This window comes from Centroberyx affinis, unplaced genomic scaffold, assembly GCF_046629955.1.
Source record: "Centroberyx affinis isolate AG114_WGS23_722 - 3 ecotype Tasmania unplaced genomic scaffold, CSIRO-AGI_Caff_v1 ptg000466l_1, whole genome shotgun sequence".
Lineage (NCBI taxonomy): Eukaryota > Metazoa > Chordata > Actinopteri > Beryciformes > Berycidae > Centroberyx > Centroberyx affinis.
In genome coordinates this window covers 64082-81472 of record NW_027279125.1, presented here as the reverse complement: position 1 = coordinate 81472, position 17391 = coordinate 64082, and the positions used below count along the sequence as shown (strand labels likewise).

Here is a 17391-nt window from a genome sequence, read left to right as displayed (position 1 = left end):
CCAAATAGTTAGGCCTAAACGTGCATTTTAAAGGGATTTGCTCTGGCTTTGGCTATTTATGCAGTGGTTCTTTTCGGAGGGAAAACACACACACACACACGCACACACACACACACACACACACACACACACACACACACACGGCACGCACGCACACACGCACATCACTGAAAGTAAACTGGGTAACCTGACAGAAGATGTAGCACGCGGAACTAAAGTAAAGCAGCCAACGTTCCTCGGCTCGCCCGGAAGACAATTCCGTGGGACAATACTTCTGTTTACACCGCAACGTGTGTGTCACGCCGACAAACTCTACTTGTGTGGAAACAGAATGAAAGCGGAATAAGTTGCTAAAAAGTTGTGTTTATTGTGGGGGAAAATATGGGTAAAAAACGTCGCAGCGAAGACTCGGGAGAGTCTAACACGCCGGTGAAAAAAGACAAAATGGCAGAGTTCAACGGGACTGTTTTTAAAGCCATGTTGAAGGAGCCTGCTAAAGCGATGAAGGGTGAGTGTGAATATGTCATTGCTACGGATTGTCATTTCACACAAATACTGCTTTGTCATATGACTTCAACCGATACACTCCATCCAGATTTTTTACGTTTTGCTCAGTCAGTGTTTCAGCATATTTACCGCTGCTGTCTGCTGTGCTTTGATTCACTGCTCTGATGCTTTATCGCCTGCAGGACTGGAGACATTCATATCAACTGCAAAGAAACTGCCATGCCCTGACCTGTACGACGTGGTTGAAGGCTATATTAAAATCTCTATGGAGTGTGCTGAAATTTTCAAACTGCTGGAAGGAGAAAGGCAAATAGAAAGTGAGGTAAGCGTGAGGTATTGTCTTGTTCCTCACCAAAAAGCAGCATTGGTATGTGAATATCCAAGCAAGCCTTATCTGCTTTTGTTCTACAACTATTCTACAACTATGTGAAGTGTCTTGTTATGTCTGCATTTTCTTTGTTGTGTCGTGTGTTGTGTTGGCCTGTGTTAAGTCACAAGTCTGAGAATGATAATAATAATAATGATCTTGTTTGGATGTGTCTTTGTGTGCTTGTGGAAATTAGTTTCCTCTTTTTTGGACAGATAAAGCTCTAATCTGATGTTTTTATAAGTTTGTTGCTTTGCAATTCCTATTGGTTGTATGTTGTCTTTTAATTGTGTTTTGTTGTTTATATTGCTTTTATTGTTGAGTGTTTGTTTCCGTTTATAAATTGTATTTTTTCTTGCTGTTTTCATTCTGTGTACTATTATGCATTTTTATTATCAACTGTGAAGCTGACTGCTGTTTTGAGAAGTGCTATTTAAATAAAGTAAACTAAACTAATCTTCCTCCTATGCAGATGATGCTGATTTTTGAGAGCTTGGAGATGATCCTACTGAGGACAGCCAGTGACCTGTCCCACTTCAGCATGGTGGGCAGCACTATCGTGAAAAAGACTGTTTCTAGCTACATGAAACTTCTACAAGGTTCTTTCTATTCTGAAAATCACAGGTCGGTGTGATGAGCTCAATACGGGGCCCCCAAATATCAGTCATGAACGCATTTTTAAAATACTGTATGTCCACTGTTTGTGTGTGCCTGACATTGTGTTTTCCCGTGACGATAGGTTTGTCCGTCAGTGCCTCAGTCTGCTGTCGGCCATGGTGTCCCAGGGTCCAGAAGCTGCCAGAGAGGTCTTCAGTCACATTCACTTCAATAAGGGTCTGTCTGGGTTGGCAAGGAGAAGGGATAAGAAGGTGAGATGTACGATTTGCTGCCAGTGTGTATTTAATTTGTTGCTTCCAGTAAAAAAATAAAGGTTTAATTCCAAAATGGTACACATCCATTTGGATCCACTTATTTTAGCTACCTGAAATTCATCAGGCAATATTTTAAAAACATAAATGATTCTGTCCTCAAAAAATGTAAAAAAATTTTTTTTAAAGAAATGTGTTAAGATGACTCAACTTCAACACTAATCCATAATGTGCTTAACTTTCATGCCAGAAGTCAATGTGGGAGAGTGGGTGTCAAAAAAACAAACTCTTCAAATATACATGCTTCCATTCTTTTTTTGGTCAATTTTTCATCCTTTTTCCAGGGCAAACCTGATGTTCGCATGGCTTTCATTCAGTTTGCGCTCTCCTTCTTGGTGTCTGGAGATAATGCGACAGTTGGACAGCTATTAGAGGTCAAAGGTAATGCTTTGATATGGATTATAATTTACACAATTCGCTGTACTTTAACGTGTTGATGACATGTTGATTTGGTGTGTCAGAGCTCCTGCCGGAGATCCTGAGTTCGGGGCTCAAGGAGGATCGGATCTCCATAGTCAATCTGATTTTATCCACACTGAAGACTAGAGTAAGTTTGTGTCTTGGCTGTTCTAGCTTTTCCCATTTTAGATTCTGTTGCTGGAGTGCTAATTCTGTTTCTGTTGCTGCAGGTTGTACTGAGCAAAGCCATAAGCAAAACACAGAAAGTGCGTTTCTTCACACCTGCTGTGTTAGCCAACATAGCATCTCTGTACAAGTGGAATGGGATTGTGGATGCAAGCACAGATGATAACACGGTGAGTTGTTTGCTTTTTGACTTTTGATGCATAACCTACAGAATCATCTGTGGCTTATGCATCAAAAGATTACCTCTCTGTTTTTTTGTAGTAGGTCTAAATTTTCGATTTATGTTTTTTAAGATGTCTGAGAACCCAGAGCAGGCTGGGATATCGTTGGTCCGGGAACTTGTTCACAGTTTCCTTCTGGACCTGTGCTGCTCTCGTAAGCATGGCATCAGCTTTCACGACCCCAGCTTCGGAACAGCTGGCAGGTAAGTCACCTTTTAGGATGGCGAGTTTACTTCATCCTCTTCTGGAAACCTCTCATACTGACCACAAATTATACTTTTTTTTTTTTCCAGAGCTGGCAACATTGTGTTGCTTCAGTTCCTGGTGGGGCTGAAGCAGGCCACAGAGGACGAACTAGTGGCAGAGCTGGTGGTCAGTGTGCTCAAAGTCAGTCCTGATGTTCTGTCCAGATACTTTAAGGAGACTCAGTATTCGTACACGCCACGCCTTAAAAGTGCCTGGCAGGACAATGTCAACCTACTTAAGAAGGTGATGTTTGGTTTCATTTTGCTTTTGTAGAGATTTCAGTGTTGGCTAATACCTTTCTTAATAAAATAATGTCTTCTTTGCATTTATGTTTCAGATCTATGAGGCTCAGCCAGAGGTTTCCATAGTCTTCCAAACTCGTGAGGTCATCCCTCTACCTCGCCTGCTCTCCATGATTATGGTGGCATCTGTTCCTCCAGTCTGTAACAAGGCCTTCTTCACACAGGGACTCAATGTAAGTGATTAATTCTCACAGAAATAAACCCATTAGTTCAATAGCTGCAGTGCCACAAAATGTCGGAAATGCATATGTTTGTGTAGATTCATTTCAATCATCCAGGTAGTAAGATGTCAATCAAATAATAAAAACAAAATCCACTGGACTTAAAACGAAGAGTTGAGGATGTTTTGCCACTCATCTGAGAGGCTTCATCGGTTCTACTTGGGTTTGTTGGACATTGGAAATGCGTTTTGCCATATCTTTTGAGAATGTCTTCTCTTGTGTCTGACAGTTTGCCAACACAGCAGTGCAGCACACAACTCTCTCTATGATGTCTTTCATCTTGAAAAGAGCCCATAAGAATATGGAGTACCTTTTGGATAAGTCTGTGTGGCAGAACTCAGACATTTACTCTCTTGACATGATGGAGGACTTGGTGCAGCAGTACAGGGAGACACTAAGCAAGGTAATGTCAGGAAATGTCGTCTTATACCTACAAATAGTAATGATGCGTTATTCAGCATTTTACACTGAGATTCTTAGCCACATTAGCGAGTAAGATCTCTAACTTTCACTTTTTATGCTCTGTTCCAGATTTTGCCGGATATGACAGGCATAGTTGCAAAGTGGCAGTCGCTTACCAAGAAGGAAAAAACAGAGGGTGAAGAAAAAAAGGGCAAGAAGGAGGAGAAGGATGATGCAAAGGATACTAAAACTGAAGTGCCTGGTAATAACATTTATAAGACATGCCGATTGTTTATTCTGACCAGTCCTGTAAAGTAAGGGCTTTAACCATCGTGTTTTTTATGTTGACAGAGGCTGAGACAGCTGAGGTCATCCTGCTGAAGGCTCTCATTCTCCAGGTCGTATGTCTTTACCAGAAAGTTGTGCCACATCTGGTCAGCCAGTGCAAATTCGACTTCAGCAAGCTCTTAAAAGGTAATGGTTTTTCCATGGAGTAGATGCAAGTTTTATTTCCATCATGGTGGTAGTGGTTATTGCAACAAAAGCCTTCAAAGCTGAATCTTTTTTTTTAACCTCTCCAGGGATCGTGTCAGAGAAAGGCATGAGGGAAGAAGTTCCCCCAGTTCTGCAGCATCAGATACTGCAGCTCGCCTTGGATCTCCCTGCCAGCAAGTTCTCCTGGTTCCGCATACAGGTGAAGAAGTTGCACACTGCTGGTTTTACTTCATCAATTATTGTGTCATTTTCAGTGACTGTTGTTGTTCATGAGATGCTATATTGTAATAACTATTGTTTCCTGTGTTTTTATATTGTTTTTCTGTTCTCCAGGATGTTGCAGATACAGAATCAGCATCTGGAGAGAAGTCGGTGCTTTACCTGCTTCTCAAGATGTTTGTGAGCAGCAGTAACAGCCACCTGAAAACCTCCACACGGATGCTGGTCCTTAAAGTAAGGAAATATTTATTTTTATTTTTATCTCTCTCAGCTCTGCTTTCAGTCTGCACTGTATTTAAGAAATTCATTTTTTGTCATCAAATCATTTCAAATATTCCAACCAGAAAAACGGTGGATAAATGTTATTTTATTCCCATAATGATCCACTTGCACATTCACCCAGTTTGATTTTTCTCTATAAAAATACATTGAAGTTTATCAAAATATCCCAGTAGTTCTCAACATTTCAAGCATAGCTTGGTGAATTCATATTTTTATCCGTGGGCACAGCACCGTTTCTCCAGGATATACTGGCATTATTTCTCTTTTAAATCGGGCTGCTGCATCAGGAAAACAGTTTGTTCCCTGCAGTTTAGAAGCGTAGTTTGTCAATATTATTTGAAAGAGCTTGAATCTCAATGATGCTGCTGTGAAGCTGTGTATTTGTAGGCTGCATGTTGGTTTGATGTGGCAAGGGCCGTGTAGGCGAAGGGCACTATGTTATTTTTGAGCTGCAAGAGTTTCAGATAAATTTGAACAAATTTCTCCTAACACTACTGTTAAATCTCAAGTTTTGGGAAAAAGTTGCAACCTATTTAGTATTTCCTCTGTTATATCCAGGTTCTAAAGGACAGTGGAGTGTTTGAATACACCTGGACTGAACTGGAGCTCTGGCTGAACCACCTGGCCGGACTAGAGCCGAACCAACAAGAGACTGTTATCCTGTTCCTAGAGAGGGTGAGTCCATCTCTTTCATCTTGTTTTTTTTATCTCAACATTTCTGGCTCTTATCTATGTAATAGTTTCCCAGTAGTATATATCAATGGTGTGATAGAAAAATAACAATTCAGTGTTCTGGGACATGTGAATAAAAGCAGCCATCCTAGTGTAGCGTGAGTACATAATAAACCAATTATTTGGGACTGAATGGTGAAAAGGGCGCTTTAGGTGAATTACTTCAGAGGTAATCCACCTATACAGATGTTATATGAGTACAGGTACAAAGTAATACTAAACCATAAGAAGCCGATGGCAGAAATACAGTGGTTTTGTTTTGCTTGTACAAAAACATTAATAATTTAAATTACTGAAAAACTACTTACTGTACTATTAGTAGTTTTTATTTGTTACTTTCACCCTCTGCCTGTGTGTTCCATGAAATTATGAAATCCAAGAAATTAAGTCAATATGGTTTCAGCAATCTTTATACACCATATTCAACAGATATGACATTGCAAATGTCAGAGTAAACAAAAGGCATTACTTGTGATCTAATTGTGACGGCGTAATAAATATAGACACCATTTGATTTTCCAAATTGTGAAAGCACCATAGCGGCTAGAGCTCCTGCAGAAGTTGATATTGTGTGGTGTATTTTGAAGCCCCCACGTCTTCCTCCTTTCTTCATGTGTGCAACTGTACCAAGATCCTCATGAAGATGCATTCTAGGCTTAGTTACTGTTATTTTTGGAGATCTCCTAAGCAAAATATTGCTTTCTACATACTTTGTGTCACATAATTGGCAGTATTACTAAATATTCATTGTAAGTAAAAGTACATTTTAAGGTATTTGTGAAGAAAGGCCCAGCTTTGGCTATTTATGCAGTCCTACTGGTTGCTAGGCAATCGGCACTGCTTGCAGCAAGCTGACTTCCTATAATGCATGTAGCCCTCATTACTTAGTCCTTGAGAAGCAGACAACAACTTGCTACATGAGTGCACTTATCCAATATGGCCACAGTTTTCTCATGCTGAAAGAACTACCCTAATTTACAATTTAGATTTTTTTTGTCCCCACAAATACTCTGGTGACTCTCCAGGTGCTGGTGAGATTGGTGTGCAACTCTTACACATACACAGATAAGGTTGCTAGCCTGGTCCAGGAGGCCGCCTACTTGCAGGCTAACCTGAGCAGCCAGGAGGGAGACGCTGCCAGCATCCCCGTCTCACACATCGATGGTGAGTACTTACAAGATGCAATCACAGTTGACTTCCTCCAGTCGTAAACCTGCGTGTGTGAAATTGCGGCTTCGTTTCCAATCTGGCAATGCCCTCTAGATGTACTAGACATGTTGGATGTCATTATGGAGGGCAATGAAGGCGAGATGGAGGAGTTTGGGCCATCCCTGAGTGATGACCTCATCATCCAGACCTTCCCCTTCAGCGCGGTGGTGCCTGCTGCTCTCGAGGCCCGGAACAAACTGCCCGCAGATAAAGGTAAAGCAAGTCTGAAATATGGAGAGGGGAACTCCATACCCTTCATGGATGTGGATAAATATTTCAGGATTGATTCTGTGGTACTGTTGTAATGCTGGTAATCCTCTGCCTCTTCTACCTCAGGGGTGGTGTATGATTACATGTCTGCAGTGCTGTCAGATGTGCTGCACTGTCAGAGAGAGCCTCTGCCCCTCTGTCTGGCTCTGCTGCAGTACGATAAAGAGCTTGTCTCCTCTGAAAACTCTGCTGCTCCTCATCCCTCCGTCATACTCCTTCATCACTACTACTCTAAATGGCTACCACAGCAATGCCGGGAGGAACTGGTCAGTTTTCTGTAGCGCTATGACACTGTTCCTATAATAGTGTGCTTTACTCATTTCTAGATTTAGAAAATAACATGTCTCTTCTCTCACGTTTCACAGTTCAAGTCCTCTGAATGCCATTCCCAAGGATTGTCAGCCCCGACTTCATTCACTGCGCTGATGAAAGCTGAGTATAGCCAAGGACCCGGCGCTTTGCTTGAAGACACCTTCAGGACGAAGGTGGAGGCGTCTCTGGTTACCATGGCGATGGTCGAGTTTCCAGTGGCGATCAAACAGATCTTACTCTACGTCAAATCCACAGTGGACAACTTTGAGACGGTATGAAGAAAACAACCTGACTAGTTAATTACACTTTCTGCCCAATAAAAAATTCTGACAGTTAATTCATTCTTTTTTCTGCACAGTTCTCCAAAGACACAGGAATTCCAGTTTTGAGGACCTTAATGGGGATACTCCAGGATTTGGTGACCAAGCTACAAGGCTTTCAGGAGACGACAAACTCTGAGCCGATGGCTGTGAACTCCCAGGAGGGATCAGACCTCTTCCTGGAAATCAACCAACCGTGCACAACTGAAACCAACAAAGAGCAGGTTGGGAAAAAGTATTTATTTGATTTTCTTTGATGGAAAAAAAATCTTATTTCTTTAAAAGTATGGTTGGTGATATCAAGTTTGTTTCTACTATTGTTAGAGGTACTGTATCTAATATGACGCCCTCTGTGTTTAGATCCTTGTTGCTGCTCTTAGCTCCATCTTCAAGCATCCATGTCTGGAGCAGTGGTTTCTGGCTCTGGAGCTGGCTGCTTTGCCTCCTCACACTCTGAACCCTGTCAGACTAAAGCATCTGTGTGCTCAGCTGAGTGATGACATTCTGGCGCTGCTGAAGACCAGTGCGCCCACTCTGAGTGATCTGGGTCACCTGGAGCTTCTCAGTAGCTATGTGGGAGCCGTGGAGAGGTCTGTGCTGAAGGAGCTGCTGGAGAAGGGCTCCCAGGCTGCAGAGAGACAGTCCCGGCCTTTCCAAGCCCTCCTGTCTCTGCATGGCTTCATGGACTCCTCTCATCTGAGGGAGGTGGTCTCCACGTTGCTCCTCCTCCCGCAGGAGAGCCTCATCACCACCGGCAGTGTCGCCACAACAGCCGAGCTCAGCGTGTACGGTCGCACGGCACTGCAGATCCTCACAGAGTGCAACTCGAATGCTTCCCAGGACCACTCCTTCTCTCTGTCCCAGGCGCACCTCCACGGCCTGGGCACCCTGCTGCTGTCCTGCTCCAGCCCCACGCTGGAGGCCTTCCTGCTCCAGACGCTCTCCGGTGAGCCAGGCAGTGCCAAGCTCATCCACACCGACGTGCTGCTGCACTGTCTCCAGCGGCCTCTCCCAGACGCTCAGGCCATCAGCTCCCTCCTGCTGCAGAGCTGCTCCACCCACCGCCTCCGCTTCGAGCTTTGGTGCCTAGAGCCGGCCAACATGAAGAAGCTCTCAGACCAGGCAGAAACCTTCCTTCCACTGATCAACACCTACCTGCAGACGGCAAGTAGAGAGGATCCTGCCAGGCCCAAAGATGGTGTGTACTACAATAAACTTTGACAAGCCTTGGCACACAACAGAATTATTGTCTAAAAATATACATTACTAGAACTTTATTGTCACTAATATCTTTTCCCTCATATTTGTGCATGCTCAATTGCTGTGCTAATCTCTTGTAGTGCAAACAGAAGTTTTGAAAGCCTTGAAGCAGGCTCTGCTGGCTAGATTGTGCCGCTTTGTTCTGGGAAACCAGACAGAAGACTCTGTGGCCCAGCATGCTGAAACTCTAGCCAGCCTGATCAAGCTCGCAGCAAACATCAAGGACATCAGGGACTTGATCAACAACCTACCGACAGCCCTTCAAAGAGTAGACGGCTTTGAAAGGTAACATCTCCAGAATATTACAGTATGTCAGGAATGTATAGTAAATTATTGATGTCAAAATGCATTGGCTCGTCCTAAATTCATTGTTTTCTCCACCAGATGGCAGCTAGTAGATGTTGTTACTGAGAAGCTGGCTGGTAATCCAGAGGAACAAGAAACCTGGAGGAAGTCTGTCGTCACTGCTGCCCTCAAGTGGCTGATCTCCTCTTACAGTCACTCCAAAGATCCGTCTGCTGCCCCATCAGCACAGGAGGAGAGCATCCTGGAGAGACTGCAAAGACTCCTAGTGGGTTTATCTTCCTCATATGTACATTTTAGGACGTCCAAACATTATTTCATGTGTTTCATAATTTATCCTCTTTGCGCAGACTGATACAGAAGACATCACTACATCCGAGTGGAACAGTTTTGTCAAGAATGGACTTAAGTAAGATATTCGGCTTAAACTCTATCCATTTTGCTAGATATTTGATGAACATCATGTGTCACATCTGATATATGTGGATGGCCTAAAAAAAGTATTCTCTCCCTGAAGATATCGCTACAGAGACCATCACTTCCTGGGCACCTTGAGCCACCTGTTGGAACTGATGTACGGTGGCAGTGACATCCCCAAGGATCTGCTGCCCTTGTCCACCATGCACATGATGATGAGTAGCCATTCTCTGTTCCTGCCCACCATGCTGGACTCCGATCATGAGCCTACTGGGTTTCAGGCCAAAGGTAGATATGGAATGGAATGGAACAAAACATAAAATTACAAAGCTTAAGATTAACACTCATTTTTTTATGTATGTAAATGATATAAAACAAAACCACACTTATTTTGTTGTCATTGCAGAAGCGCTAGTGTCCCTTCTTCTCTGTCTGGTGAAGAAATGCCCAACAGTCTGTAACATCAATCACTTTGTTGTGCTTTTGGGAGCGTATGGAGCTACATTGAGTACTTCAGGTAAAACAATCAGTCTAGGTTTGTGTGTATGTGTTTGTTTGTGTTTGTTGTGACTATATAATTTCATAAAGGTTGTAAAAGAGATAGTTCATGCTAAAGGTTAAAACAAATTATAAATTTAATTTGCATATTAATTTGATTGATAAAGGGAACTATGCACCTGCTCATTTGAGTTAGATGTGGTGAGACTACATTACCCATAATTCTTAGTGCCAGACCTGTTGTGGGAAGTTTCTGTTTAGACACAACTAGAGACAAATTAGGGCCAGCGGTGCATCTTTTATTTTTCTACACAAGCCAACAAAATGTAAGGTGTCATTTGATTCAGTCAATTTTGAAGGTAGTTAATCTACAGTGTTTGTAGATCTTTCTTCCTCTCACATCTTGTCTTGATTTGCAGATCAGAAACTGTTACTACTTCTTCAGGAATATGAAAGAAACAACGTTAGTCTGCTGACATTTCAGTAAGTTTTTTTGTATCTTGGACACGCAACACATGTTTGTCTGATGGGAACAGTCGGTGTGTTGACGTAGTTGTGTTTTCACCTGCAGATCCTTGTTGTGGGGCCCAGCGGCAGTGGAACACCACAAGACCAGGAAAAGCCTGGGAGCGTCTCTATGGAAACAGGCGAGCTCTGACGACCTGCTGGCCCTGCTGAAGACTGACCGGATGCTCCACACCGTCGCACACTTCCCCCAGCAACGCAGGATCATCCCTCTGGTTGGCACCTAACTCTTATTTACTTGCATAAGAGTTACATTTTCATGAGCAGTAGCCTTATTATCCACATTGTGCTCTGTTGCAGGAGGGCAAGGAGCTGCTATACAGTGAAAATGACGTGAAGGACCTCGGGGATTTGTATGATCCCTGTTTCCTTTTGCCTCTATTCAGCACCATACTGCGGTCAGGTGGGAATATTTAACTGTTGCTGCCACTGCTCTAAATCAGTTTTTGTTATTTAAACAATATCACATGAGAGGAAGTGCTGGTATACAGTAGGGCTGCAACTAACGATTATTTTCATTGTCGATTAATCTGTCGTTTATTTTCTCGATTAATCGATTAGTTGTTTGGTCTATAAAATGTCAGAAAATGGTGAAAAATGTGGATCAGTGTTTCCCAAAGCCCAAGATGACGTCCTCAAATGTCTTGTTTTGTCCACAACCCAAAGATATTCAGTTTACTGTCATAGAGGAGTAAAGAAACCAGAAAATATTCCCATTTAAGAAGCTGGAATCAGAGAATTTTGACTTATTTTTTACAGATTAATCGATTATCAAAATAGTTGCCGATTAATTTAATAGTGTTACAACTAATTGATTAATCGATTAATCGTTGCAGCTCTAGTATACAGAATAACAGCACATGTATGTTAACAGTATGATATTGCTTTGATACAACAGTTCTATAAACAAAGCTATTTATCAAATAATGGTAATTTGAGACAACAGAGTATGATTTTTATTTTGTATTCGTCTCTGCCAACAAAATCAGCTCCCTCAGGATTCTATTACCAAGAGTTGCCAAGCAACACATAAACTGTTTATATTATAACACCTGTAAAGCGAAGTGATACATAACGGAAAACATCCCACTGCTGTTATACTGTATATCAGTACTCATGGAATGCCTCCTGTCCAATCAAATTACTCGACCGGAACTAACTGTTATACTGTATAATGATGCTCACAACAGCTCCCCTTTTCTCCTTCTATATGACAGAGTGTGTGGTCGACTGTCTCAAGTTTGTCTCCAGCCATGCCTTCGGGGTAACCGTTATGGGCCTAAGCAGCTACGACCCCAAAGTGAGAGCAGCAGCGTACCACGTGCTCAGCTGTTTCTACCAGCACCTGGAGGGCGCTCGATTCAGAGAGAAGAGACAGGTGAACGCAAAAGTCTCAGGGGAATGTTACGTGTGTATTCAAATATTATATATGTGACAATCGCCAAAAAAACCAAAACATACTGATGAGCTTCTTTTTGTTCGCAGCTGCTCTACTTGATGGACACAGTGAAGAATGGTATCCGGCAGCAGAATCAAAGACACCCGATTGTGCTGACAACATATATCACCAAAGTAGCCCAGCAGATGCTCAAACCTGGTGTGTGCCCACTCAATAAACCAGAAATCGTACATGAAGTTACCCCTTGACCTGTGCGATTTGGCCCATGGTGTATTTACAATAAGGATATTTGTATTTACAAAGGGATAATGACCCAATTTCCCATCTAATCTTGTTTTTCCTGATTTCCCAGAGGACCACATGTACGTAGTGTTGAACAAGTTCCTGCTGTCCCATCAGAGTCTGGACTTCAGACGAGTCCCTGAGTTCTTCAAACTCTTCTATGGCTTTGACTTGGAGGTATAGTATTAAAGGCAACTGCTTGTAAAACATTGCGTCTTTTTTTCCGCTCTGTAAATCATTAATCACAGCTGATGAATCTTTCCTTGTCAAATAAATGACTGTCCAAATAGACTCTGCTTATATCAACAGCAGTCAACCTTCATCTGAGGTTTGTTTTGCTCAGTTCAGGATTTTTTTTTAGACTGATGTTATCTGTTTCAGGGAAGTGGGTCAGCTGTGGGAGTGTGACTGATGCAATGTTATTTATCTTTTTTCTGCAGCACAAGGTGGAACGGGAGTGGATCCTGAGTGTACTGGAGGAAGGTGTAACCGATCGATACTGCTATGAACTGTGCGACCAGCAGGGCATCTTCCACAGCCTGTTGGGCTTCAGCAGCAGCCCCTTGTGCGATGAGCACGCCCAGGTACGTGCTGTGGGAGTCGGGCTGGTGCAACACACTGACAGTGAAGTCAAGAAAGATGACTGATGCTTTTTTATTGAACTCTGTAAAGAAAAGGATAAGGGAAGTCGAGGCAGATGACTGACGCTCTAAAATGAACTTGATAAAGAGAGAAATAACTTAAGTCAAGAAAGTTGAGTGACACTCTAGAATGAACTTGATAAACAAAGCGATAGATACAGTACAATATTGGAGGATTATGTCTGATATGCATATATTCAACATTTATCTCACATTTTGTGTGACCCACTAGGCCCAGATCATCAGGGTGTTGCGGCAGGCGGCCCATGTGACCAAAGCTGCTTATAACCTCACCAAGAGCTGTGGGCTCCTCACCTGGATACTGCAGGTGGTTGAAAGAAGGTGAGCTCAAGAGTGTGGTCCATTTGTCATCTTGACATATGATTTTTCCATTTTCACTGACACTACTACAATAATGTGTGCAGTTATATTCTGCATTCACGATATACATTTGTACCTCTTGTCCCTCTTAGGCATCTGGACCAGCATCTGCTAAGTGCGATCATAGATCTGCTCCATGTCCTGTGGTTTACTAACCTGGGGCAGAAGGAGAAGGAGACAGATGGAACCAAGACCTCCTCATCTAAAGAGGAGAAACCTCAGAGCTCAACGAAGTGTCTCCCTCTCCCACTTATCAATGAATTCCTGTGTGTGGCATCAAGTATCATTAGACACCTCAGGTAAGATAAGATCATTTCCTCTAGACACATTCAGCAGTGGCAGGCCACCACAGGGAAAAAGTGACAAAATATTTAGAATTTAGCTCAGTTTCACCCAAAAAGCAAAGCAGTGCTTTTATCATAATAATGGATCCAAATAATATTTTTTTTATTGTGCAGCAGAATTAAAACTGGTTCTGTTTGCCCACCCATTCCCCTTTTAATCATAAATAATTACCACCAACCACCAATGCTACAAAACAATTTCAGAGCAAACTCTGGGCAAAATACTTCCACACTTCATCCCCGTTAGGTTGGTAATTAAATATGTAGTTTGTGTACTCAGTGGTGAAAAATAATTAAACTGACTTAAAACTGTAATTCAAAGAAGAGAGGATAGTGAGTGCCTCTATTGGATTTTGTTGTGTGGAGCCATTTGTTCAAGGTACTCTTTGGGTTTGTTGCTCAGTGAAAAAGGAAGAAGTTCGAAGGCACTCTTCAAACAAAAACGTTAAAAGTCTTTATGCAATGGCTAGTGCAAATGAACGTATTAACAACAACTACAACATGTTTTGGCCATGCTGTGGCCTTCAGCAGGGGGCAACACACATGATTAAATGAGTCAGACAACAACTCTTGAGTGCGGTACTTTTCAGTGAAGGCCTCAGCTTGGCCAAAATGTGTTGTAATTGTTTTTAGTATGTTCATCTTAACTAGCCATGAAATACAGGCTTTTACATTTTTGCTTGAAGAGTGCATTGGAACTCCTTCCTTCCTTCATTTCACCACACAAAACTGTGTTGTAATCAAAAACTGATTGAAACCCTAACACACCACACATAATAAATGTGAAGTTGTGGTCAAGGATTCCAGTGTTTGCTTGTTTTGCTCCTGGCAGGACGGGTGTGAAGGCCGCTCAGCTCAGCCTGTTCCTGCAGACTCTGGGCTCTGTGCTGAAGCATCGTGGGACGGCGCTCAGTGTAAACAAACAGGCCGACTGGCTCACACTGCTCCCCCAGGCTCTGTCCTGTACTGAAGCCCTCGCTCTGCTCCAGTGCTGGGCCTCCCTGTCCCACAATGCAACATTCCTCGCCCAGTTACAGACTGTGACCGAAAAGCACAAAGTGAAGGAATTGCTGGGTGAGTCCGATTAAGTTCTTGGGTCACATGGGGCAGCAGGGTGGTGTGACTGGGGAGTGTCCTTCAACGAGGGATCTGAACAAATCCATTTTCTCATGGTCGACTACTCACTGTGTTGTCTAAATGAATATTTGAATATTGTGCGTGTGCTGAAATGTACAAAAGTTAATGCAGATTATGGACAAAAAGGAAGGAAGAAGGAAGCTCTGTTCCACATGCCTATTACTCTGAACAAGATCGTCCCTTATCTTCTTCACCTTTTCCCACACTGGCCTTTTTGTGTTTTGTTTTAAATGACACCAAAACCTGCTTTTGGCTGGTCTATGGCCATAGCTCTGTCAGCCATTTTATGACATATCTCAGCTTTTAAAAATAGAAATGTTATAGGCCAAATTGCAAAAGTCAAGGTTTATCCTCACCAACAAACAAATGTTTGTTTTTTATGACCCATTGCTATCTTCAACTTGACACAGGGTCAAGCCTCCATGCTGGCAGTCATCCATCCTGCTGAAGTGTCCTTAAGCAAGACTCTGTCCTATAGCTGACCTTGTGTTCTGTTCTCCTAGTATAAAACCTCTTTGGTTGAAGGGGGCAAGCGAAAACAGAATTTTCTCTGCGGGCATTAACAGAATACCACATTATCACACATGATCACATTACATGCCTGATTAGCTCATAGTTTTACCTCCACAAACAAGTGGAGACTTTTAGAGCTTGTTGTCTGCCTCAGAATTAATAATGTTCCTTGTATCTGAAATGGGATAAACATGGTTTCTCTTCTTCCTCCTCAGGGACTGGGAAGGACAAGGCCAGAGGTAAAGGCTCCTTCCCCCAGGCCTGCACACGGAAAGAAGACCTTGGGGATGAGGCTGAGACGGAGAAACAGGAACAGACTCTCCTGGCAGAATGTAAACCCTTCCTCAGCAACATCTTTGCTCACTGGGAGCCTGTGTGTCCGCTCACTTTACCCCAGCTGGCCCAGCCAACAGACAAACAGGGTGCAAGTTATTTGGCCAGCGATACCGCGCACCTGCTCACCAAATGGTCTCTAAGGTGCTTGGTGGAGGGCTCGTACGACGAAAACAGAACAAAAGACTTCTTGCAGTGGCTCAACAAGGCTGTGATGAAACACCAAGAGATCGTGGAGGTTGTGTTGCTCGACCCCGGCCTGAAAGCTGACCTCCTCAGACTCTACCATCAGGCCTCCGAGGCCCAGCGTCATGCCGGTCTTTCAGCAAGAGAGGAGACCTTCCAGCTGTTCACCACCATCATGATGCACCTCCTGGAGACCCAAGGCCGGACTCCAGACGATCTGCATCAGGCCGTGCTCCACGCTTGCCTGCCAGATGCCACACATGATCAGGCCAGAAGCGGTAAGAGGCTGCCACCTTATTCAGTTTTCTTTTTTTAAAGACCCCATGAAATGGCATCTTTACTTCCTGGATTTGAAGCATGTTGGGGCGGGACATAACGCAATGAAGGATCATTCAAAAGTCTAAACCAATGGAATATGAGTCAGGAAGAGAATTTTATTTGATGGGAGGGGTGCGGAGGCGCGGGATTGTTCAAAAATCTGATGGTCACCATGAAATACACTGTGTTTTCCAGGGAGTAAAAGTAATGGGAGTTCATTTCATGGGGACATTAATGTTATTGTTCTATCTTTGAGCACTTATCAGTATGCAGTGAACAACACATTACACAGAAACAAGTTGCATAGATCTCTGGACAGATGATAGCTTTAGATTCAGTATTTTACTTCCATACCAAACAATACTGTAACTTAACAATTCACTTTTCCACTCCATACTGTGTTTATAAGCAAAAGACCTCTGGTGTGTTGCCACCCTGGGGTGACGAGGAGGCCTAGTGGTTAGAGAGTTAAGACAAAAACAGAAGGTAGAATGTGCACATCCAGTTTTATCAAGTGCAGGACATAAAAAAAATACCCAAAATGAATATAGGAGGATGCAATTTATTAAGACTCACAGAACAATGTTTGAAGAACCTGATGAAGATCTGTGTGTTTGAGTAAATTGCATTTTTCTGGGAGCAACAGTGTTTGCAGGCATCCTTTTGTTTTCACTAGTGGAGAGACCGTTCATAACCATAAAATCCCAGGTTCAATCCCTGCAGCAGTCTGTATCGTCTCTGTCGCTGTGTGTCTTGTCGAAGTGTCCTTGAGCGAGACGCTGAACCCCTGCCTGCTCTCTCATTGCACATTCCTCTGGATAAACGTGTCAACTTAAATGTCTAAATTGTAATTTGTTCTAGTATAAAACAACTGAAAGCATAATTTCTTCTCCTTTCCAGACGCTGGGCTCTTTCTGTTGTCACTTTACATCCATGAGTTGTGGAGCGGAGCCCAATCAGCACAGCTGTTCCTCTGTCATGTCAGCTTGGTGACCGGAGCCACGGGGAAGGGACAGAAGTCATCCAAATCCTCGCTGACTCAAGCCGGCGTCAGAGCCGTCTGTAATGACATCGTCAACATGAAGAGTTAAATACGACATCTGAACAGTGTTGTCCTCGAAAACAACTGTTGCAAAAAGACTGAATTACAAAAAGGCTCAAGTTCTTTTGTTTTTTCTTCAATGTTTGTTTCTTGTAAAAACAAATTGTGAACATATTTTGTAAGCATTTGTAAA

General features: G+C 42.9%; 1 protein-coding gene across 1 annotated transcript; it reads left to right on the top strand.

Annotated features, from left to right (window-relative positions):
* Positions 1–378: 378 nt before the first annotated feature.
* Positions 379–17391, top strand: urb1 (URB1 ribosome biogenesis homolog). The gene is made up of 39 exons (XM_071517141.1): positions 379–508; positions 690–829; positions 1347–1498; positions 1614–1743; positions 2088–2184; positions 2265–2350; positions 2433–2558; positions 2682–2812; positions 2903–3098; positions 3193–3330; positions 3608–3781; positions 3910–4042; positions 4132–4254; positions 4362–4474; positions 4609–4728; positions 5335–5451; positions 6534–6672; positions 6772–6930; positions 7054–7253; positions 7353–7571; positions 7658–7843; positions 7980–8817; positions 8960–9164; positions 9264–9450; positions 9533–9591; positions 9700–9887; positions 10006–10116; positions 10517–10580; positions 10669–10837; positions 10923–11025; positions 11840–12000; positions 12108–12219; positions 12374–12480; positions 12744–12887; positions 13177–13286; positions 13418–13624; positions 14502–14743; positions 15535–16116; positions 17057–17391. Exons 1-39 carry the CDS (start codon positions 382–384, stop codon positions 17245–17247), a joined length of 6786 nt encoding a protein of 2261 aa, XP_071373242.1. The 5' UTR covers positions 379–381; the 3' UTR covers positions 17248–17391.

Coding starts and splice junctions, on each gene's coding strand:
- urb1 (XM_071517141.1), top strand. CDS start 382: ATGGGTAAAAAACGTCGCAGCGAAGACTCGGGAGAGTCTAACACGCCG. Junction 12,888..13,176: donor TGTGCGATGAGCACGCCCAG/GTACGTGCTGTG, acceptor GTGACCCACTAG/GCCCAGATCATCAGGGTGTT. Junction 13,625..14,501: donor AGTATCATTAGACACCTCAG/GTAAGATAAGAT, acceptor TGCTCCTGGCAG/GACGGGTGTGAAGGCCGCTC.